Source organism: Eptatretus burgeri, chromosome 1, assembly GCF_056783735.1.
Source record: "Eptatretus burgeri isolate ZD-2024b chromosome 1, Ebu_testis_v1, whole genome shotgun sequence".
Taxonomy (NCBI): domain Eukaryota; kingdom Metazoa; phylum Chordata; class Myxini; order Myxiniformes; family Myxinidae; genus Eptatretus; species Eptatretus burgeri.
In genome coordinates, this window is record NC_140961.1 from 78,779,006 (window position 1) to 78,804,605 (window position 25,600).

At 45.7% G+C, this 25,600-nt stretch overlaps 1 protein-coding gene across 11 annotated transcripts in view; it reads right to left on the bottom strand.

The window, feature by feature from the left end:
• Window positions 1-25,600, bottom strand: part of LOC147034806 (receptor-type tyrosine-protein phosphatase beta-like) — a 133,635-nt gene that overhangs the window by 84,275 nt on the left and 23,760 nt on the right. For 8 of the 11 annotated variants that reach the window (XM_085889739.1, XM_085889788.1, XM_085889771.1 and 5 more), the window contains 4 exons: window positions 21,448-21,723; window positions 17,167-17,442; window positions 10,483-10,755; window positions 4,494-4,766 (listed from right to left, as the gene is read on the bottom strand). In XM_085889739.1, coding sequence (XP_085745865.1) covers window positions 4,494-4,766; window positions 10,483-10,755; window positions 17,167-17,442; window positions 21,448-21,723 — 1,098 coding nt within the window. The remainder of the gene's footprint in view (window positions 1-4,493; window positions 4,767-10,482; window positions 10,756-17,166; window positions 17,443-21,447; window positions 21,724-25,600) is intronic. The other 3 variants (XM_085889746.1, XM_085889778.1, XM_085889764.1) reach the window with 3 other exon arrangements.

The following is a 25,600-nucleotide window of genomic DNA, read 5'->3' on the forward strand; positions in this document are numbered from 1 at the left end:
GTGTCGTACATTACCCCCTATCAATCACTCAACAGACGAATCATTCTCTCTTGATCTGGAATTGATTGGAATAGCAAGTTGCCTTTGCCTGCACGGGATTCTAATTAGGGTAGGGATGGAAATGGCAAAATGCAAATGGCGTCTCCTCTCATCGAGTCAACAATCTGGGAGCAACAATTTGCATTTATTGCCACATCTGATCCAATTTAAATGCTCTAATGGTGGTGAGGTGTTCCATTTGAAACTATTTGTTTGATATATTTAGCTTTTTGATAATGAGAGTCCATAATATAAATTTGTATTGGTGTCAAACCAGTGACCAATTTCAACTTCATAGTAGGAAGGATGCTGGTCTGATAAAAGGTACATGTCCTTTAATCCTGAAAAATCCTCACCTTATTGCTCCATAAGAAATGATAAACAAGCCAATGTATCTATTTCCACGTTCAGTCACTGGATCGGGTTCAGTGTCTTGAAATTCTCGGCCCTTCCATCAGCCGGGAGGACATTGGGACTGACCATCACATATGGTACCATGTAACAAAGCCAGCTACAAAATGGGAATCCTCCATTGTTCGTGTCATTCCTTGGAAATTGCAAATTTGCTACATAAATGTTCTCACTGTCCCAACACAATTGGTAATTTACTTAAAGATTTGTAAAAACAGTTTTTGCATGAAAATATTTTAACCAAGTGATGTAACAATTGTGAGATAAATGAAATAATTCTTTCCTTCTATCCTGACAAGCTTGCCAGTCCCTTGAAAACCAGCCCCATAACATGATGCTGCCACCAACATGCTTGATAGTAGAGATGGTGTTAATTGGGTGATGTGCAGTGTTCGGCTGCACCAGACGTTGTGCTTTGAATTTAGACCAAAATGTTCAATTTCTAGTGAGTTCCGAAGGAAGTGACATAAAATGGGGGTCCATGTCTGTCGATCTGTCTGTCCACAATCAATCTTTCGATCATTATTCTGCAACCTGTGGTCAGAATGACTTGAAACTCGGGGGGTTGATAGTTGGGGTGATGCCGCAGAACCTCCCACAATAAAATTTCAGATTTATCACCAATTGACTGAGTTAATTAGTCTAATCAACTAATCTTCAAAGTCCTAAAACTCGGAGACTATTCGTAGTTTTTGCTTTTTGTATAGTATTATGCTTCTATGGAACAATGTCTACACCTTATCGCAGCGTTTTAAAAAAATTTTCTGCATTTTTCCCCAGGAAGAAAGATAATTATAATGAGTCTTAATGAGTATGAAGTTCATGAGGGCGAGAATAAAAACAATGAATGTTAATGAATCTATCTATAATTCCAGCAATCTGTGTGTGTCTCTGACCGCTGTTTCTCGACAACCACTGGTCCGATCGAATTGAAACTTGCCAGGTGTATTGCTGGGGACCTGAGGATGTGCCTTTTCAAGGTTTGATATTAATCGGGCAAGTGCCTCCCAAGTTATGGCCATTAATTTACCAAACCAATGACAAGATACGTTGTTGCGTGGGCATGGCTGATGGGGAAGGGAAGCTCAGTCGCGTTCCCCATTACGGGTTACAACGTATGGGATTCCGGAGAGTGATGACTTCGTGTATTCGAATAATTTCTCGATTTCTTATGCGCATTTTCGATAAACACAATGCCCCAAGGTATGATCGTTTTCATATTAGACGCTGCATAAATTTTGGTAACATCAGAGTGAGCTGGTGTGCTCCGAACCAGGAAGTAATTTTTTTCTCTCTTCTCTTTTTGTTTTTCCTTACGATGACATTGCGAAAAGGTAAAATACGTTGGCGCTAATTGAATATTTGTGCATTAAAACTAAATTGCGAATAATCGTAACTGCGAATAATATGCGAACTTCCAGGCCACGCACATTCGGGCATGACTGAAGACTGAAGAAACGGCATGTGTGGTTGTTGTTTCTTGCTCGCGGTTTGAATATTTATTTATTATTTTTTTCCTTTTTTTTTTACGGGCACGTACGAGTATATCCAATATCGATGAAGTCGGAACTGACCAGGGCCCACAGGCCATATTTTTGTCTTATCTGACCACAAACTTTTCTCCGCATGGCTGCAGTATCATTAAGATGCTTTCTCAATAACTGCATACGACCTTTTAGATGTCTTTTTCAGGAATGGCCAGCTTTGTGAAGGGAACAGGATATTGTTCTCGGACATAGGGCCTTGCAGATCTTTCAGTCATTGTTGGATTTACAGTGACAACGCAAAACAGTTTCCTGCTTGCTCGACTGCTGAGCATGGATGGGCAACCTGATCTGGGTCGAGTCTGGGTGGTACGATACGTCTTCCACTTCTTAATGATGGATTGCACCGTACTCAAAGGAATAATGAGTGATTTTAAAATCTTCTCATAACCCTCTTCTGAATGGTGCTTCTTTACCATTTGATGTCTGTCTTCTTTGGAAAGCTCCTTGTTCTTCATGTCTGCCTTGTTGGTTTGACCAAGTGAGTGGCACCTTAAATCTCTTTAGATAATTGGGGGATCTTAATTTTTCAGTTCAACTAGTGATTACATACAGGTAAAACCTATGATTTGCTCCTGAAGTCATTTCGGGTTAATCCAGCAAAGGGTTTGAATACTTATGCAACTGAGAAACATCTGATTTTCTCTGTTAATCTAACTTATTATTCACATTTTATCTGCACTTTTTAGCTTTATCACTTTGGAGTTGTTTGTGAAGACTCTATATTTTGAGTTTGATCTGAAAGCATCTCGAAGTAAGCTCAGGGGGCATCAAAATGTGAAAACTTTGGAAGGGAGTGATTGCAGGCCAGTATGTGTATCTTAAAATCAAATGCATTGTTACGGATCTGGAAACCACATGTATTCAAACATACAGATGTCCCGAAGGTCAGTTATTCCGTCAAGTACATGTGAGACAGGTCCCTTCCTTTTGTCGAGTGGGAGAATCAAAGGTGTGCGTTGCGATGTTCCTTTAGGTAGGTTATTACATCCAACTAACCATCCAACAAACCATCTAAGACCATCCAACAAACAAACCGACAACACCACTGAACAACCGCGTCACTCGCCTAGCCGGCGTCTCGCTGTCCGAGGCAGAACCTCTGGCAGTTCCTTCTCCGCTTCCACAAACTTTGTAATTTCTTTTGGACGAGTATGGGCACGCGTGGAGTGGGGGCGGGGTTTTCCCAACATGGCCGAAACCCCACCCTAAAAGAGCGGACCCATGGGAGCCCCGTCCAATCAGGGCAGACAGCGACGTCTGTTCCACTGAGCCCCCGCCCCATTCAGGGAGGTCCATAAAAGTTACGACACCATCCTCAGCGAGAGTTCTGAGGGGGTTCGGTCGTTGGTTCTGAGTAAGTCTCTTGGAGGAGGAACAAGCGTTCTTTTGGAGAAACAAGTTGGTTGGTGTGCGCTCTACATTTTGCTGGTGTTCGTGGAGTTTTCCTGGGTCCCGTCTGCGACCCTGATCTCCGCTCTGGGACTCCGACTGCCCCGCTCGGTTTCCTCCACGGACACGAGCCCCACGCGTGTGACTGTGGGGCGAGCCACATGACCAATAGCAGGTGCTGCACCGAAGAGCACTCCCTCCCTTCAACGTGCAGGTACCCATGTGAACTGCGACCCCCAGCTCGTCTCTCCCTCTCTGGCTGCCGGGATCTTTCAATAAATCATCTGAGTGTGTGGGCCCATCTTATAAGTAGAATTTTTAAGTGTTTTCCATCATTGTAAATTGTTGCTTGCATATCCGCGATAAGTCTTGCCCTGTGTCTTTTTTATTTGTGAATAAAACAATTGTAGAAATGTTCCCAGTTTGTTTCCGTCCTTTCTTGCATTGGTCCAGCATGGTTCGGATCTGAGTTTAGGCAGGTTTTTATACCCGATAATCTGCTCATCCTCGCAGGCACGGCTTTGGCAGTTCTGCTCGACTGCACACGAACCGGAGTTAGTTGTCGGTAGTTGGAATTCTACCGCCGATGATAGTGACCCAGTTTGAGCAAGACGTGCCGAGGGCGTAGTTCCCTAGTAGTCGAAATCGCGTAGTTAATTTGGTAAATTGGTTCTCGACAAAAAGACCCTGTGCTACGCGGTTGAGATATTGGCGTCCACGGTCGGTTCAGCGACCCGCCGACTTACGGAGTTATCCGAGAGCGACGGCCTACAATTCAGGGGATTCTGGTGGAGATGACATAACTTTCCCCACCTCGTGGTCGTTCTCGCCACTGACCCCTGGCCCACAATAGTATGTATGTATGCCCACAATAGTATGTATGTATGTATGTAATGTACATCTGAAAATCAGAGAAAAAAACAGGGCTGGCCCAATCCCAAAATTTTTCATTCGTGTTGACAGTACCCAGGGTCAGGTTATAGACACAAGAAACCCCCCCCCCCCAACACCACCACAACCACCACTCACAGTCCACCACCCCCCTGTTAGGGACATACGGCAAGCAAAGCAATCCCTCTTATTTGTACAGTATTCCACAACTCCCACCTGTTTGTCCAAATGAAAAGGTGCTTCGGCTTGAGAAATCACCACTGATGGTGAAAACGCTGACGATGTACATCCTTCCAGGTGTGAGTTCACGACATGTAAAATGATGATTATATGAGTCTCCAGAATAACTGTCATCATCAGTATTTGAGGCTTGGCATAAAATATGATATCCTGTGCAGTCTCCATCCACAGGTTCCCAAAACACGTCAAGCACAGTTGTGCGATTATCCTTGTTCGGAGTACAGTTCAGGCCATGGACAGTTGCTGGAACTGTAGATAAAAAAACACAAACAAATAAACACATTAAACATCAGGGAAGCAATTACAGAAACACAACGTAATTGAATAAAAAAATGATTTTCATACTGATCAGATGTAGCATTCAACATATGCAATTATGACGTCATAACAAAGGTAGCTATGATGCCTCAAAAAAAAAAAATCACATTCCCAAGAGCACTACTTGTCATGTGCCAAGTTTCAATTTTTTCCTTGGTGTGGTTTCAGAGATACAGAGGTCCAAAGTTTTTCTGTTTTTCCAACATGGCCGCCACACCACGTGACCTATGATGTCATCATTATGATTAAAACATTCTGCATGAGTCGGGGCACCTATATATTTTGTCTCAATCCGACAAGTGGTTGTGGTGAAAAACACGAAAGTTCTGTGCGGACAAACAGACAGACAAACAAACAAAGACCCAAATGCAATACCCTCTCCTTCGGCGAGGTTAATCAAACTACAGGAATGGTGTTTACAGAAGGATACAATAAATCTTTAAACTTCCCCTGGGCCTTGAGCTCTTGCCAGTCACCAAAGGGTTAGGCCTCAAAATTTAAACAATCACTCATTATCTTACCAATAAATCAGAGAAGGTCGTGGAAGGTGAGGTCAAATATAAATGATCTTACCTATCATTCCACCCACTTTGTTACATAATCATAAAATCCCAAATGTAAAAATGCAAACATTTCCAAAAATATCAATTCCCCGCTCCCTTTGCGGTTTCCCGGTGTTCCTGAGCTGGGAGGGAAGACATCACAACCAACAATAACACAAAGACCTACCTTATTAAACAATTTAACATTTCCAAACAAAAACCCCAATTATTGATCATGTTCCTGAATAGATGTCACCGACCTGCTCCAAATGGTCAGATGAGCCAAAGTCGCAATTCAAAATATTGTTACGTGCCATGTATTGTTACAGTCGCCCAGCGTGGCATGTATGAAGACCAGGGCATGGCTTGGTCTGGGGCTGTTTTGTCGATGCATCTCAGATTGCTCACTTGTATATTGCTCGCCAGAGTGGGGGTCAAGTTGAACGAGACTGCGCTGGGATACGAGGCGCAGGAATGAGTTGTGCCAAGGCCGGAGGAGGGCGGCCCATGAGCCAAGGGCATGGTGAAGTCCCTTGTGTGTCATGCAGCTTCAGCTCCACTCATACCACATGCTTCCGACACTCCACCTCCCAACACCTCACCCCCATGCCCCTCCCGCCTGCTTATAATCTATGGCCCAACGCAATTGAAGTAATACTCCAAACTGTCTCTTTCTGCTCCTCCTTTCTACTTCCGAGATGAATGATGGCGCCATGTCTTGCGGTTTCCCTTTATACAATCTCAATTGCAAACACAAGTGCAAAGGGGATAAAGTCTGCTCTTCCATCTCTTTGCTTGCCTGTAGATACCAGCTTTGCTTTCTTGCTTGCTTGCTTGCATATACGTACTTTGATGATTGCCTTGCTTTATGAATAACGAATTGCTGTTTATGTTTGATGAACATCTTTCAAATCTGCCTCGGTTGTCCTTTGTTTCATTGGTCTGGGATAGTGTATACGTAATAGATAGACGGGACGTTTTTGCCCCACCAAATGGCTCTGCGATGAGCCACCGCTGCACTCAGTTCCGCTCAGCCGTAATAAGTACTCAGGTGAGCATACTCATTGAGGGCACGATCCCTAGTCGTGGTCATTATGTCACCAAGGGGTAACACAATGTTAAAGGTATGAGGGCCCTGTTACCTGTTAATTATGTCACCTGTTAAACCCTAATAATTATCCAAACTGGCATCTACAGTTGCACAACATCCTATCAGGCGGCGGAGTTGTCTGTGGCCTCGTGGCTTCAGGGTTAGAGGGCGAGTGGTGGGTCCAGCGACCATCCTGTAGACCTCGTCCATGCTTGGACCCCAACCTGCAACAATATATTCTAACCAATTTCATGGGTTCCTTGCCCTTCCTTGCATGATTGGAGCTGCCCGTGACCAAGTGGAACATTCTTAGAACAGTGATCACTACAATTCCAAACATTTTCCTCCCTGCAAAGCCATGACATAATCTTTACTGGAGGTGTACCCTTCCAAGGCAGCCAAAATATCCTAGTTCTGTAGTCACTAACGATCTTCCCGCCTCAAGGCCAACAAAAACCTGGCCGTCTATGCAGTGAATCCCTTTATGATAATGACAGGAGAAGAGGAGGGGGGGTGATGGGGGGTGGTGGTCAAGCAGAGTGGAACATCCATCTTCTCTCTCCCCCTGAGGGATTGCAGCCTTTGTGAACACACATACCTCTTCCCCACCCACAAACCTTCCACACACGATGCTCTCGACTTCGCTGCCATTCTATTTTACCTACATCTGCCATAAATTATGGTGTTTCTCACAGACACCAAGGATGTTATTTTCTTAATTTTCACACAACACATTTATTTCCAAATGAGTCATATTTGTACTGATTTTAACCCTCGACGCCCATTCCACATGCAAGCCCTCATGGCCACCCTTGCCATCACTCGCACAAATTCCCAAACTCAGGTGCACACTCCAAAAGCAAAACCAGGTGAGCCATGGCAGTGGGAAAAGGTCAATTTATTTCCACTTTTCCAAATCATCACTGGTGAGGTTGTTCAATACTAAGGAGCATTTGTTGCATCCATTCTTCCCTGGTCCAGACAGCCAATCAAACCTCGGGCTCTTGTCCCAAACATCAAAGCACATTAATAGCAGTGGACCATTACATGTGGAAGGTTTTACGATGGCCCCATTTGGCCTCACCCAATCATGTTCTGAATTTAGCAACGAGCATTCCACAGGTGCTCCAATTAGTTATCCAGTGGCGGTCTCACACTACTGGTTCTCGTGGGTGACCAGCATCCATAAACCAGCCCAGCATGGCGGATCACCACATGCTGGGCTGTCATGGAGCCTGAAGGAGAGGGTACTGAACCACCAGCCCAGGCGGTGACCTTCTCAGACTCTTACTGGTCCTTGGTGGTACTGTCAGCAAAGCACGGCCCAGTCACACCTTCTCCTGATGTTCCTCTCAGGCACACCTCCTCCAGGTGATCAGGAGGGAAAACCTTTGGACCTATGAGGACACCTCCTCCCCCCCATCAGGGCCCGATGACCATGTGAGCCCGAGACCATAGCTCAGGCTGCATCATAGAAAAGTTGGGTTGTCCAACAGTACCACCACAAGGCTCCCCGTGGGTCACGACCCAAAACAACCAACCATGACCATTCACCAGGCCAGTCCTGCACCGCAACTTCGGGAAATGGCCCGATGGCTCTCAGACCCTTGTTCCCTTCCTCGCAGCCATTGTTGGCCTTGAAACTTCTGCTCTTCCTGCAAGCGCCAACTCGCATGCCATAGGCACAGAGTCGACAAGTGCAAGTGCCAAGCTCGCAAATCTGAGAGCCGTCCACAACCCTGAGGGCCGAATCGACCCCTGGGGGACCAGCCCGAACACCCCGGGTCCTGATTTGACCCTCACCAGAACCAGCCCACACACCCCAATCAGCACTGAGTGCACGCTTTGGGAGTGGCCTCGATCGACTCATCGGGCACGTCCTCGCTTGCCTTAGCGGGCAAGACCTCGCATGCCTCAGCAGATTTTAAAACAATCAGTCAATTGGGGCTCCAGCCTCCTTCCACTAAGTTTGCCTTCTCTATTACTGTGACGATGCACTCCTTTATTAGCCTTCTCCCCATGGGTGCTAACTTGAATATCACAGGCACCAAGTCGATGAGTGCAAATGCCAAGCTGGCGAAGCCAAAAGCCAACTTGACTAATGCGAGCACCGTCCACAACCCCAAGGGGTGACTCGACCACCCCCTGAGGGGGCGACCTGAACACCCTGGGTCCTGATCCGACCCCCACCAACACCAGCCCATGCACCTCTATCAACCCTGGAGCGCACGTCTTGGGAGTGGCCATACCCACCTCAACAGGCACGTCTTCACTTGTCTGAGCTGGTGCATCTGCGCACACTCTGACCGCCAACTCGCCCTCCATCAACCCCCACTCAGGTTAATAGCACTTCACTGGGTGCCAGTTCACATACCACGTGGCCAGCAATCACCGGCCAGACCCTGCGGGGTCTATCCACGCCTCCACTGGTGCAGTTCCTCACACCATGGGGGTTCAATCACACTCCAGAATTCCACAGATAATCCAATTCAGTAAATTGTGTCTCAACCAGCACTAACCCGCTGAGTGCTGCTCTGTACTCTGCTCTGTCTCCCAAATGATCTGTTTGCGATGCAAGGCAACATTCACACAATGCCGATGGGGCTCCAGGTAATTTCCATTTTTTAACCTCTTTTTCCCCAATATTTAATTCCGTGTGTCCACTGTACTATCAGTGCTCCCAAATCCACTTTCAACTCCACCATCACAGTCTGGGTCAGGTAAACATGTCCCCTGAACCCTGCTCCCCAAACCGGGGGAGGAGAGAGAACGAGTGGTAGGAGGAAGGTACCAAAGCTAATCTCCTCTCCACTCGTCTCACCCAAGTCGACCTCGTGTTCAATGTCACATGTTGCCTCATCTGCCATGTTGCACACACTTTGATTCAGAAAAAGAACTTCTTTCAAAAAAAACAAAAAAAAACACCAAATGCACTTTCGCACAGAATTCCTAAATTATCCATAGGGAAGTGGGTCATGCTCGTGACAACAAAATATTGGAGTGTGATTCAAATCCACGTCTAAAATTCCACTCTTGACCACTAAATATCGTGTTTACATCCCCTCACCTCAACCGTTAATCAGTCAGGCGTTGAGATGCCGGAGCAGTCGCTTTGTGAATGGCTGGCTTCGGAGTGAATCAATTTTCCATGGGGGCACCCCAGTGGTGTTGGATGCTCCTGTTTTAAAGAGCATGACGAAACACGGTCATTATCCAAATTACAATTAACTCAATTAAAACCCCACAGAAAAGATCAATATACCGAAATGGTTTTAATAGTGAGGCACCTGGTGTTGGCTTAACAGTTAAGGTAGCTAGTTTAACATCTTCGGCTGTGGAGTTCAAGCCCCTGTCATGCCGTTGATAATAACACCTGGTGGGTTGACAAAGCCTGTCATCCTTCTGAGGTCGGCAAATGAGTACCAGCTTACTGGTAACAGGGGCACTGCAACAGTGGCGCAGCCGTGCTTCTGGAAATGATGCAATCAGCAGCCACAGGCTGCATATGAAACAACAACAAGAACCATGCGGGACCAGGAAGACATGATTGTGTTCTTAAGAAAAACAAATAATTGACTGCAACAAGATGAGACAACAAAATGAAAGACCTTGGGATGAAAGAAAGAGAATAAATAAATTATTATCAAGGCACAGAAACAGAGAACACTTGGTGGTGGGTGCCACGTTCACAATCCTTTCACTCACACAGGAACTGGACTGGGTTTTGAGGACAGAGCCCAGAGCCCAAAGGGTGGCAAGTCAGGGTGCTGTTGGCAGATGTTCCCCAAATGGCAATGGTCTTTTAACGACTGAATGTATTCCACAAGGGAAGTAATTTAGCTCCAGAATGCTTGCAGGTGAGAATGCGACGAAACAAGCTCTCCTGCCAAGAGAGTTTTCTTTTTGAAGTGCAAGTTTAAAGGCCTAAACAAACCATAAAAATCACAAACGTTCATATGAAGGAACAAAGTAAAATATACCAGGCAGAGTCAACTCTTGTTGGTACGATTCCCACCTGTTTGGCATGTAGTGATGGCTGGGTTTTGGCTTTTCAAATCACTACTGATTGTGAAAACGATTATACTGTATATCCTTCCAGGCGTGAGGTTATAAATCATCATGTCTTCATTGCTTGTGGTGTCCCACTTTGTGTCGATGTAATATTTTGCCATGTACGTAATGTTGTATAGTGTACTGTCTCCTTCCGCGGGTTCCCAACGCACGTTGATCGTGGTCAAGTTGTTAACCTTGTTCGGAGTACAACTCAGGCCATGGACAGTTGCTGGAACTGAACACGAAAAAAACAACACAAACACAAAAAATGTAAACATCAGGGAAGTGATGAAACAAACAAAACATTATTTCATAAAATGATTCCACTCAACACAAGTTCCCCCATCCAGGATATTCCACATGAACCATGACTCTCCCATTGTCCTGATAGACAAGGACACTTGATTTGTCGTTCAAGCAGTGGATAGATTCAAATCTCAAAAAGATTATCCTCTGCCCCATAAAAAGATTAAAGATGAAAGAGTCTGCCCCATAACTTCCAAAAAAAAAAAATCATCTCATCAGAAAGAAAAGTTCTCCATTTCTAGAAGGAAAAATGTAAAATTAAGATTTACTGGACATTACCAAATCACGCAAAGTACACCCAGCAGTACAGAACACGACAGGGATGGTCTTCCTGGAAGGATAAAAATATCATTCTTTAAAGAGGGGGTGGCCATTTGGCAGCACTCCGACACCATATCCAATCCCCTTGAACTACAACTTGGATTACCTGCTGCAATCAGCATTGTGTCCACCAGTGGAGTGTGAATGATACGATTCAATGAGCAATTTTCATTGGACCATGGTATCCTCTCATGCCTCACACAATGTCCTTGGAACATGGCTTTCTGGCCTTTCTTTTGTCGTCTCCTTCAATGGAAATTTCACATTTGACAATCTCACCCCTCCCACTCCCCTAACCCTCACCCACTGTCCAAACACCAACCTCACCGATCATTGAGCATCAGAAGCTGCATCTGGTCAGGTCAGGTCAGATCTGTGACCTGCTACAGGTACCATCTAAACCTGTACTAACCTGTTCCATGGTCGGGTTGTCGGCGACTAAACCGTCTCCCCCACTAGGTTTTCTGGTGAGGAGGGTATTTGGATATGGACACCCAAAAGGATTAAAAACAAAACCTGTCAAAGGGCGGAGGAGCTCCTTGTGAGCCAACGGCCATCCATATCTAGTGCCCAACTGTGTCTGCGGATGTCCTCCTGCAGTTGGGTTACTTTTTTATTAGGAGGTTGGTGGCAGGGTTTGCACTTCACTGTAAAACCCTTCATTCCGCAAAACACAAACACAAAAAAATCTGAAAACCCACTCCGTGGGAGTACCTCCTGTGCAGCTTCCCTTCACAGGGCAGCTCACCGGATGGCGGGATTGGGGCAAAGCCTTCGGGACCCCCAATCTTTGATGGAAGGAGAGAAACCACGGGGTAACCTCCCTGGGTCACATTGCGGGAGAGTGTGTCGGAGTGGTGCTGAGGTGTCGTCCACCAGACGGCGGTCTCCTTGGGTTAACCTGAGGCGGTCCCTTCGGGTGGGTGCCTGGAATGTCCTATCCCTCAGAGAGGATGACCACCTGTCTGTTATCATCTGAGCTCAAGCGTTTGGAGCACTCTCTGAGGTTCGGAGACCGGATTGCAGCGAGATAATGGTGGGTGGTTACACCTACCATTGGTCTGGTCAATCTGATGGTTACCATTCCCAAGGAGTTGCTGTAGCTGTGTCCAATAAGCTGACCCCAATGATAATTGAGGTAACACCGGTCAACGAGCGTATTATGAGACTAAGGATTGGTCACTCCTGAGGTGTCATTTCCCTGGTCTCTGTCTATGCTCTGACTGAGGCGAGTGACCTCACCGTGAAGGACACATTCTACGCCACACTCGAGTCTGTGGTTGATCAGTGCCCCAGACGAGATACACTTCTAGTCTTGGGGGATTTCAATGCATTGACTGGAACTTATAGGGATGGTTATGAGATGTGTGTTGGTCCCCATGGGTCAGCAACTATGAATCAGAATAGCACTAAGTTCCTTGACTTTGCAAGAAGTCATGGACTTAGGGTGGCTGGTTCATGGTTTCAGCGCCCACAAGCTCATCGCTGGACTTGGCATTCCAACGCTAGCGGTGTGGCAAAGGAGATTGACCATGTCCTCGTTGACGGTCGCTGGAGGATGATCCAGAACTGCAGGGTCTACCGGAGTGCTCAGTTCCTCAATACTGACCACCGGCTTGTTGTAGCAACTCTAAAGCTGCACCTTAAATCCTGGAGAATGGTACCATCCCAGCCTTGGCTGGATGTTGGCAAGCTCAAGGATGAGAGAGTAGCTGAGGAGTTTGCGAACAGGCTGAGTGGACATTTGGGGTGTCTGGGTGCTTTGGGGGGTCCTGAAGAGTTATGGATTACCTTCAAGACCACCGTCCTTGATGTTGCCGGTGGATGTCGTGGAACTTACCACAGGTCAAAGAAGAATTTTGTCGCTCAAGGGACACTGGATACCATTGACCAGAGTCGCAGGGCCAGGCTGAATGGCAGAGCTGAGCTGTTCAGGGAGCTGAGGCGTAAAACTGTACGTGCACTAAGGGTGGAAAAGGAGGCCTATATGCGAGGAATCTGTGAGGGGGTAGAGCATTACCTGTGGACAGGTGATTCTCGTCCCGCTTACAGGGGAATTCGCGCATTGCGTTCATCCAAGCCCATCCCTCGGAGCACTGCAGTTAGAGCAGAGAGTGGTAGGCTCTTAACAGAGGAGTCTGAAGTGAAGGCCCGCTGGGCTGGTTACTTTGAGCGGTTGCACCAGGCTGATCCACCAGCTGTTGAGTTTGACGTCAATGGTGTTACAATCCCTGTTGCTGACCCTCCAATCAATTGTGGTCCACCTTCACTTGTGGAAACACGGGCTGCGGTGAACCGGTTGAAACGGGGTAAAGCTCCAAGGATCTGTGGCGTCCATGCTGAACTTCTCAAGGCTGGTGGAAATGCTGCACTCGTGTCGTTACATGCAGTTTTGTGCTCTACCTGGAACACAGGCATCATCCTCACTGATTGGAAGAGGGACCTTGTTGTCCCTCTCTGGAAAGGGAAGGGTGATCGCCAAGACTGCAACAACTACCGAGGGGTGACGCTGCTCTCAGTGCCGGGCAAGGTCTTTGCTCGGATAATTCTTGATAGGGTTCGCCACCATCTGCTTGAGCACCAGCACCCAGAGCAGTCAGGCTTTACACCAAAGAGGTCAACGATTGACCGTATCCTTGCTCTTCGTGTCCTCACCGAACGCAGACGAGAGTTTCGGCAAGGGCTGCTTGCAGCCTATGTTGATCTCTGTAAAGTGTTCGATTCAGTGAATCGGGATGTCCTCTGGAGGATTCTTGGTTTTCGTGGGGTGCCACCAAAACTGATCGATCTGATGTCTGAACTCTACTCTGGTACTGAGAGTGCTGTAAAGTATGGTAGTACCATCTCTGACTTATTTCCAGTTGTTACTGGAGTTCGTCAGGGATGTGTACTGGCCCCCACACTTTTCAGCACTTGTATGGACTGGATTTTAGGGAGGATGTCGGAGAGATCAAGCTGCGGTGCATGGTTTGGGAATGTCAAGATCTCTGACCTTGATTTCGCAGATGATGCAGTCATCTTTGCGGAGACTTTAGATATCCTTTTGGGGGCCCTCGAGGTGCTGAACGAGGAGTCGGAGCCACTGGGATTACGGGTTTCTTGGGTCAAAACTAAGATCCAGGCTTTCAATGACATCTTGGATGCTGCTGTCCTGTCTGTGTCTGCTTGTGGTGAGGATGTTGAGGTCGTGGAGAGATTCACTTACCTTGGCAGTGATGTTCATGTCTCTGCTGGCTGTGAGTCAGAGGTAAATAGACGTCTGGGTCGGGCCTGGGGAGTCATGGATTCACTGGATCATGAGGTGTGGCGCTGCCTGTGCGGGAGGATGAAAGTCCGAGTCTTCAGGTCCTAGGTACTTCCAGTCTTGCTCTATGGATGCGAGACTTGGACTCTGACCAAGGATCGGAGACTTAATTCCTTTGGTACCAGGTCTCTTCGGAGAATCCTTGGCTATCGCTGGTCAGATTTTGTGTGCAACGAGCGGTTGCTGAGAGAGACTCGGATGAGATTTGTTACCTGCATGGTCCGTGAGCGTCAGTTGCGGCAGTATGGACATGTGGCTCGTTTTCCTAACGCTGACCCTGCTCACCAGATTCTCTCAGCGAGGGAGTCTCGTGAGTGGAGGAGGCCAATGGGCCGACCACGTGCCTCGTGGTTGCAGCAGGTGACCAGCATCTCAAGGAGATGGGGATGGGCCTGGCATCTGCCTGGGGGAAGGCCAGACGGAGGCTCCTGGAGTACCGGCGGAAAGTGAACGCAGCGACGCGCTGTTGTGGCACATGCTCCCATCCCTGACCTGACCTGACCTGACCTGAGCATCAGTCGAAAACAAAGCAGGTCATGCTGAATGATGTGATGCAGATGCAATCTCTCAGAGCAGAGATAAAAACAATCTTTGCTGTCCACTGATGTGTGTAAAAAAATTGAGATCATAAGTACAGATGCAACCAAGCAGATGTATTCAAAGAAAAACAAGAGACATAATGTAACAGAGATGATTTTCACCCAAGGAATATAATTAAATCAGTAAGAGGCCATTTGGACCATAATGTTTAAGTCATATCCATATTCATGAACTTGAATGATAACTGATTATTATCTTACTGGCAAATACAACCCATCGCTTCTCTGGCAGGCATATTAAGGGGGGGGGGTAAGGAGGAGGGGAGGGAGAGAGGAGGGAGAGAAGAGGGAGGGGGAGCAAGCGAGGTGGGGTGGGGGAGTGAGGAAGGCAGGAGGGAGCGAGGAAGGGTGCAGAAAGGGACGGCAATGTGAGGGGTGGGCACATGAAGGCAGTGTGAGGGGAGAGCAAGTGAAGGCAGCATGAGGGAAGGGCAAGGGAAGGCAGCGTGATGGGAAGGCAAGGGAAGGCAGCATGAGGGGAGGGCAAGGGAAGGCAACATGAAGGGCGGGCAAGGGAAGGCAGCATGAGGGGAGGGCAAAGGAAGGCAGCGTGAGGGGAGGGCAAGGGAAGGCAGCGTGAGGGGAGGGCAAGGGAAGGCAACGTGAGGACAGGGCAAGGGAAGGCAGCGCAAGGGGTGGGCAAGCGAAGGCAGCATGAGAAAAGGGCAAGATCGGGTAGTGTGAGGGGAGGGCTCATCCAGACATAACAACCCTCTGGGCACGTCCAGAGATAACTACTGTCCAGACATAACCACCCAGATACGTGGGGAGATTCGGATATGTTCAGAGACAGAAAGATAGAGAGCAAGAGCAAGACGGAGAGACGGAGAGACGGAGAGACGGAGAGACGGAGAGACGGAGAGACGGAGAGACGGAGAGACGGAGAGACGGAGAGACGGAGAGACGGAGAGACGGAGAGACGGAGAGACAGAGCAAGAGACAGAGCAAGACGGAGAGACAGAGACAGAGACGGGGAGACGGAGAGACAGAGACAGAGACGGGGAGACGGAGAGACAGAGACAGAGACGGGGAGACGGAGAGACAGAGACAGAGACGGGGAGACGGAGAGACAGAGACAGAGACGGGGAGACGGAGAGACAGAGACAGAGAGAAAGAGAGAAAGAGAGACGGAGAGACGGAGAGACAGAGAGACAGAGAGACAGAGAGACAGAGAGACAGAGAGACAGAGAGACAGAGAGACAGAGAGACAGAGAGACAGAGAGACAGAGAGACAGAGAGACAGAGAGACAGAGAGACAGAGAGACAGAGAGACAGAGAGACAGAGAGACAGAGAGACAGAGAGACAGAGAGACAGAGAGACAGAGAGACAGAGAGACAGAGAGACAGAGAGACAGTGAGACAGAGAGACAGAGAGACAGAGAGACAGAGAGACAGAGACAGAGAGACAGAGACAGAGACAGAGACAGAGACAGAGAGAGAGAGAGAGAGAGAGAGAGAGATGTGGGAGAATGCTGCATTGTATGAGGAGAGAGTGGAGCGAGGATGAGACAAAGAGAGGGGTGGAGTAATGAGGATGGTGGGGGTCAGGGAGTTAGCAGAGAATATGTTATACCTTTTGAACACAACACACATACACACACATCATGTGACAGGTGGAAAAAAAATTGGCTCTGAAATTGAGAAAACACGTCAACATCATGAACGGCTCAGAAATTGAGTGTTATCAAATATATTTTTCTTTGAAACTCACAAAGAGAAAGCACACCGAGTCAAATAAAATAACCAATTGCTTCAGGAACAGTCACGAAGACAAAGGAAAATGTGATCCCTTGTACACTGCTAAGGTTAAAAATGAAAACCTCCAACATACAGGATGAAAATTTGCGACCACAGTACCCGTGTAACCAAGCATGCAGACACACAAACACACAAACACACACAAACACACACAAAAACACACAACACACAAACACACAAACACACAAACACACACAAAAACACACAACACACAACACACAACACACAACACACAACACACAACACACAACACACAACACACACCACACACACACACCTCGTAGAGATCAAAGTGAAGAGAGTCACCAAATCAACAATCCATTTGTCTTGTTGGTACTCCACAGTCCACAATTCCCACCTGTTTGTCCTGTAGTGGTGGCTGGGTCTTGGTTTTCCAAATCCCCACTGATTGTGAAAACGCTGATGTTGTACATCCTCCCAGGTGTGAGATCATAAAACGTTATATTTTCATTCTTCGTGTTGTTATACTTTGTGTCATTTGTATCATGGAAAGCTGTGCACGTAATATTATATCCTGTTTTATCTCCATCCGCGGATTCCCAAGCCACGTCGAGTGTGGTCTTGTTTTGAACCTTGTTCGATGTACAATTCAGACCACTAACAGTTGCTGGAACTGGAGATGAAAAAACAAAAATAAACAACAAATAAACACTCCAAAGATGAGGGAAGCAATTACACAAACAAAACATCATTTAATAAAATGATTCCAACCAACACAAGTACCCCAAACAAAATATTCCACATGAACAGTCACTCTCCCATGGTCCTGTTACACAAGGACACTTGCTTCGTCAATCAAGCAGTGGATACATTCCCACTTTCTCTCCACCAAGTCTAACACACAGCTGCAGGTTATCTTTGAAAAATTCATCCCTCAACTTCATAAACAAGCTCGAATGAGCTAAGATCCCCGTCCTCTTAATGATGACGTCATAAAAACGAAGATGACGTCATTGTGATGTATGAGGTTTGCGATAAATTATCTATGCTAATGGCCGGCTGGATTCCCATAAACAAAATTCAAACAGTTTGCCTAGTTTCAGAGATAATGGTTTTGGCGATTTCCATTAGTGGCGATATTATGACATCAACTTTTTTTCTCGGAAGAATTTCCAAAATCGGAGATGGTTGCTGCGCGTGGGCTTTCTGCATATATATGGGAAGTTTCACGAAGATCCGATGAAAACTCTGGGTTGTGAAACCCAAAATATCAAAAAAATAGGAATGATGTCATAAAAATTGATATGACGTCATAGTGATGTATCATATGTGTGGTCATTCACCGATGCTAATACCCTGTTCGATTCCCGCAAACAAAATTCAAAAAGCTTGCCGAGTTTGACATAATTTTTTAGGCAATTTCCATTAGCGGAGATATTTTGAAGTCATAACTTTTTTCCTCGGAGGAATTTTCAAAATCGGAGATGGTTACTGTCTGCGCAGGGTATTTTTACATATATACGCCAAGTTTCAGGAAGTTTCGATGAAAACTGAACGCTGTGAAACAAAAAAGTCCACAAGAACAACAACGTGAGGAAGACTTAGACCTCCACGAGGATTTAAAAAATTTAAAAAACAAGGAAAACTTCTCTTTTGCAATAAGGTAAAAGGTTATATGAAAGTCAGGTATCGAGAGTATCCAATGTGAAATAATTTATCAATCACATGAAAATAATCACAGTAGTGGAGAAAACTACAGGGATGGTATTGTTATGACGAATGGTTTTGGGTCCACAACGAAGAGGTATCCTCGGTTCCTCTCAACTTGCCGTGGCTGAGGCCGCCGAGCACTAATAACTTAGTGTGGTGGAAGGTTGCTTGGAAACCACATGGTCCAGTACACTCTGTCTAATTGCCGGTTAACTGGAGGTCACGCGGTCTCCTGATCAGGGTACGCACCCTCGAATATGCTCGAAGCTTATCTTAATTAGGTCTTAACTGGGGTGGCCAAACAACTGGGAGAGCATACCAGACTTGGATGAAAACCAGTTCATCAGGGAATTATAACCTCCCAGACGAACCGAGGTGTGAACAGCGCTGGACCAATGAGGAAGAGATAAAACGGGCTGGGTCCATGTGCAAGCAATTTATGTATAAGCAGGGGCGTGGAAAGGTCACGCGGCACAATAATAAAATTGCTTTATTCAGCAATATGTACAGCAGAGAAAGCAAGGATTCATGAGGTATGGCAAAATAAATACAATTATTTACAAAAATAAGTCAGAGCATTGGTCTTATGGTGGAGTGCTCCGGGATGCAGCTCCCACTGCTGAACTGCATTGCAATGATTGTTGATTTCAGATTAAACTCCACAAAGGAACAAATTTATCCACAAAACTCTCACAGATGAGCATTCAACAAAACGAGTTTCCTGATTTGGGTCTTTATCTTTTTGAAGTACAAGTTCAAGGCCCAAATAAAACCTCTAACTCCACCCTGGATATGCTGCTTCTGCTTTCCCAAAACTGGATGGAGGTGCTCAATGCCAGACACGAGATGAGAGCCATCTCCCCATACATATCAGGAGCTATAGATATGGTCTGGCATCCCACATTGCTCACCAAACCCTTTTCCTATGGTATCCAAGGCAATCTACACTCATGGCTCACAGACTTCATCTCCTGTTGCAGTCAGCGCATGGCTCTTAATGGAATTTTCTCATCTCCCTTTCCCGTCCAGGCTGGAGTTCCTCAAGGCAGCGTTCTGGGCCCTGTTCTTTTTCTGGTTCTCATCAATGATCTCTCTGACTCTGGAAAATCCTCTTTATCCCTTTGTTGATGACTCTACCCTCTGCCGTACCGTCTGTCATCGCTCAGATCTGCAAGCAGCAGCTTCTTCACGAAAGCTGCAGATCTGGATAAAATCACAAGCTGGTGAAACACTTGGAACATGTCTTTCAGCCCTGACAAATCTCACACCCTCACTGTGTCTCTCTGAAAGGACTGTCTGGAACCCCCTTCCCCACCCCACCCCTCACACCCCATTTACTTTCTCAACATTCCTCTTGAAGAAGTCCTTTAATTCAGACTTTTGAGCCGCACTATCTGCCGTGATCTTTCCTGGGAAAGCCACATTTCCAAGCTGGCTTTCAAAGCCAGTTGCTGACCCAGTATCCTCAGTCATGCAAAGTCCTTCCTTGGCACACCTGAGCTGCTCACCTCATACAAAGCTTTCATCCACAGTCTGATGGAGTACTGCTCTCCACTTTGGAGTGGTGCTCCTGCCTCACACCTAACTCGGCTTCACGCTGTGGAAACCAAGGCATTTAGGATCATTGGTACCTCCTGCGATGAAGCTGAGTCTTTGGGTCTCTCACTCTCTCACCGCCGGCAGGTCAGTGTTCTTTGTATTCTTGCGTCTCCTCTCCGGCTTGCCCCCCCCCCCCCACCCCATTCCATATTTACGCAAGGCACTCAAGGATCATCATAAACTCTCCTGTTAAAACTACCAAAATCAAGAACCACTGCTCACCTTGACTCTTTCATTCCTCTTTTTCCAACCTCTGGAACAAACTTCCACACTCCCCAATCCCACTCATCCTCCAGGTCTTCAAAACAGCTGTTCACCACCATCTCTTATCTTACCCCATCCAAAACCATGATCATTTCTACCCCACTTCATCCACCCCAAACCCACCTCTTCAAATTCCCTGCTTTCCTTCCTCAAAGTCTCTGTCCTGTCCATCTTGCTTCCCCATGTACCCCACCCCATCTCTTTCCCTTCCACAGATCTCCTTTTGTCCTGTTCCCAACTGTTGTTGTGCTTCCCTCTCCCACCCTTCTTGACTCTGCCTCCCTTTGTTATATGTTCTGTGTGTTAGCTCTTTTACGAACCTCGACAATGCATACAAAAAAACAATAACAACAAGCCGGGAGGCGACGATGGTTCGCGGGCATTATTGAACAATGCCACGATAGGTACAATTGAGTTTGTGGAAGCTTTTGAGGAAGCCCCACTGTAAAAAACTTATCTCTTCTGTAAAAATTGACCAAATCAAATCGGATTTTTTATATGTTGTACTTATGAGCATTACGCACAGCTTCTAGGAAATAAAATTGCGAGAAAAAAATCAAGAAAAAAAAAAGTTCAAATGGGCGTGGCTTCACCCACAAGGGGCAGTGGACGCCTTTCATACAAAAAGACACAACGAGACCATGATATCTAGCTTATGTCCAAGTTTCATCAAGATCGCATCAAATGTCATGGAGCGATGCTCAGGAGAGAGTCACAAACAGACGGACACACAGACACAACAAAAATAGTGGTCACTGCTGGTGCCAGCGAACCAACAACAAAAAGCACAATTACAAACAACAACAAGAAAGCATTTGAAAATGTAAAGCCTGTCTGCTTCGTATTTCTTCTTTTTTGGTATGCTAAACAGATCTTTGACCTTTCGACCAAATTATTAATTTGTCTTCTCCATATTCTCATTGCAAAGGTTTGTAAAAAAAATTGGAACACACACACACACACACACACACACACACACACACACACACACACACACACACACACACACACACACACACACACACACACACCTCGTCGAGAACAAAGTGAAGGGAGTCACCAAATCAAGAATCCATTTCTCTTGTTGGTACACCACAATTCCCACCTGTTTGTCCTGTAGTGGTGGTTGAGTCTTGGCTATCCAAATTCCCACTGATTGTGAAAACGCTGATGTTGTACATCCTCCCAGGTGTGAGATAATTAAAAGTGATGTTTTCCTTATTCACGGTGTTATACTTTGTGTCATTTGTATCATTTGTAGCTGTGCATGTAATATTATAAGACGAACTGTCTCCATTCGCCGGTTCCCAAACCACGTCGAGTGCGGTTGTGCTGTTATTCTTGTTCGATGTACACTTCAGGTCACGGACAGTTGCTGGAACTGGAGATGAAAAAACACAAACAACAAACAAGCAGTCATAGACTGGTACTTACGAAATCGTCAACTTGACCTCGGACCTTGTCTAATAAAAGCTGTCTCTCGAGAAGGTAGCGACGCAAACCAGAAGTTTCTACGATGATTCTGTACCAAACCTCTCATAAAACATTCGATTTTTACCAGAATTTCGACAACAGAGTGTTAAGCATGCTTAACCGTTGCCAAAATTGAAGACAGGATTGAAATTGACTTAAAAACGAGGGCATAATGCCGTGTGTTACAATCCCCCTCATTTGCATAATCTTCAGTAAAGTCTCAGATACGACACCCGACATAAATCTCATAAAACAACCGATTTTTACCAGAATTTCGACAACCGAGTGTTAAGCATACCTCGCCATTACCAAAAGTGAAAACAGAATTGCGATCCGAGTTAAAACGAACTCGTAACGTCGACCGAAGAAAAAATCTCCATTTCTCCACGCAATTATTTAATATTATTTTATCAAAGTCACAAAACCGCAATATTCAGCCATCCACCAACAATCTTTACATAATCCGACGGCTTGCGAGTCAGACATGCGACGATAACCTTTATTGGGATAAAAAATGACTTTTGAACACCATCTTTATCGAAAACACCATCAGCGAGCACACGCAAAACCTTTACGTGACTCAACGACGCGTCAGCTCGAGCGTGCTGCACCACGTGACGAGCCGTGACACGGCGAGTGAAATATTTTTTATACAATCTTAAAACATCTCCAAAACATCCGATTTTTACCAGAATTTCGACAACCGAGTGTTAAGCGTCCGAAGCGATCGCAAAAACCGAAGACAAAATTAAAATCGAAGTTAAAACGAACTCGTAACGTCGACCGAAGCAAAAATACTCCATTTCTCCACATGAATTTACGGAATTATGTTTGACCTCACTGTGACCTTGACCTTTGACCGATTTTGACCAAAATCTAATCAGCGCAAGCCATCACCCTCCTGAATCACGTGGTGTAAGTTGACATTGGTAGCTTCTTCCGTTCGAGTTATCGTGCTTACAAACAAACACAAACAGAGGACGGAAGTCATCAATATACTAGATTTCGTCAGTAATAAACACTTCAAACATGAGGGAAGTAATTACACAAACAAAACGTCATTTAATAAAATGATTCCAACTAACACAAGTACTCCATCACAAAATATTGTTACGTCTGAGGGGGGGGGGGTTATGCATGGGGGGGTATGCATTCAAAGGGTAATTAGGATGTTTAATTAGGTATGCCATGCTGTTCGAGTTGTACCAGGATCTCGATGTAATAAGTAGCAATTCAGTGGTGATAAGTTGTCTAGTAAATGTCCATTTCTTCAAGAGGGAAATGATAATTGTCATGTAATTAGATAGGGAGACGGGTTAGGGTGAGTGTGTCTGCGTAAACCCTTTTAGTATTCCCTGGAGGCTTGCCGTGTCGTCACAGGACAGTGCTGCGGATGGCTCCACCCCGTGATCACGATTGGCGGAAGGAGACGGTGGAGGGCCAAAAAAACGGCTCAATTGGAAGTGACGAGGACTCGAGGATAAAAAGGTTCTGTTCGGGGAAAAGGGTGGAAGAAGAAGATCGATAACGAAAAGGCGGTTTGGTGGAGGCTGTTATGCTCGGAGCGTGCTCGATTGTTGTGCTGGTTCGTTCCTGGATTCATCGTGTCTCGTGGCCTTGCTGTGCCTCGTGCCTCACCTCGGTTGGCTCTGGGGTTCTGCTGGCTCGGAGTACGGGGTCGAACGGCGGGCGGACCTGCCTCCCGATCCTGCTCGCAACTTGGCGCCAGAACTGGCTCCCTGGCGGCTGTGAGCGGACTTGGGCCGACACCAGGAGGTCGACAGCTCCACGGTGTCTCCTGCCCCTGACGAGCGCAACGCCAGCTCGTCCGACGCCAATCCAGGGACTGTTGCGTCTACACCACGGGCCAGCCTGACCACCAGGACCAGCTACGTTTTGTGTGTGTGTGTGTGTGTGTGTGTGTGTGTGTGTGTGTGTGTGTGTGTGTGTGTGTGTGTGTGTGTGTGTGTGTGTGTGTGTGTGTGTGTGTACCTGGCGCCTTAGAGGGTTTGAGATTTGTATATCCATTGGAATTGTTTGTGTTTTCCCCATGCCCGAACCCACACCACCATCCCGTCGAATCGCCCCGGATCCCTCCTCTTGCCGAGTCTTATTATTATTTCTTTTAGAGAAATAAACATTATTAACTCAGTGAAAAGCGACTCGTGCCACCTTCCTCATCCCGTTTGCGGTAGAGCGATTAAAACCGCCATCTTTGGGTTATAAAATATAAACCGCCTCCATCGTTTCGGCTCATTCTACGTTCGCGGGACTGTTCAAGTCCCGTGGACGTCACAATATTCCACATGAACCCTCACTCTCCCATGGTCCTGTTACACAAGGACACTTGCTTTGTCAATCAAGCAGTGGATACATTCCCACTATCTCTCTACCAAGTCTTTAACACACAACTGCAGGTTATCTTTGAAAAATTCATCCCTCAAATTCATTAAAAAAATTCAAAACAAGGAAAACTTCTCTTTTGCAATAAGGTAAAAGGTTACGTGAGAGTCAGGTATCCATAGAGAGGTAAAAGGTTACGTGAGAGTCAGGTATCCATCGAGAGATAAAAGGCAATATGTGACTAAACCGAGAACAAATTGCAGCAGTTTTGCAATAAAGTTTTTTTTGGTATCTATACATATTATGAAAGACATACTAAAAGTATAGGTGAATATATTTAGTGGAACAATATTTGGCAGCCATTTTAAAAATGGCCGCCGTCGAAAATTTCAATATTTATTTATATTCTTATATTTGCTTTTGTAGGTCATTAAAAGGCCATATATGATTAATTTTGCACTGCAGCCTATGAACTTGGGTTATTATCTTATAGTTAGAATGATAAAATTTCATATTTGATATTCCTTTCATCAGCATATATTCAATATGGCAGCCAATTTTTGCCATTTTTCATGATTTTGCAACCAAATAATTTATGTTGCTTTTATCTCAACTTCTGGGGTTTCATGGAAGGTGAATATATCTAGATCAAAATTAACTCATTTCAGAACTTCCTTGCAGTACAGTTGGCCCATTCAATGGTGGACGAAGTACGGCAGAACTCGCGAGCGAAATCCAGCTTTTTGGACGACCGCTTTGAAGATGTGAAAAATTGTGGTAAAACACCAAATTTTCCACAAATGAGCATGAGGAATTGCTTCGTGATTACTGATGTAGTACCAAGCGTGATTTTTTCCGAGAAACCCTTAAGTGCGAAAATCCAAAATGGCCACCACGTACATCAATTATTGTCATAACTTTGTAAATATTTGTCGCAACAACATAATGAGGTGTCCTTGTGTATGTTTTCAGACCATAGGAATCTCATGAGACCAATGTTTACTTCATAAAATATATGTAAAGCCAGATTATATATATATATATATATATATATATATATATATATATATATATATATATATATATATATATATATATATATATATATATATATATATATATATATATATATATATATATATATATATATATACAGTGGGGAGAGCAAGTTTTTGATACACTGCCGATTTTGCAGGTTTTCCCATTTAAAAAGCACGTAGAGGTCTGTAATTTTTATCATAGGTACACTTCTACTGTGAAAGACGGAATCTTAAACAAAAGTCCTGAAAATCACATTGTATGATTTTTAAATAATTAATTTGCATTTTATTGCATGAAAATAGGTGAAAGTCTGTGTTGCCCAGCAACAGCCCCGAAACCTGAAGGATCTGGAGAAGATATGTATGGAGGAGTGGGTCAAAATCCCTGCTGCAGTCTGTGCA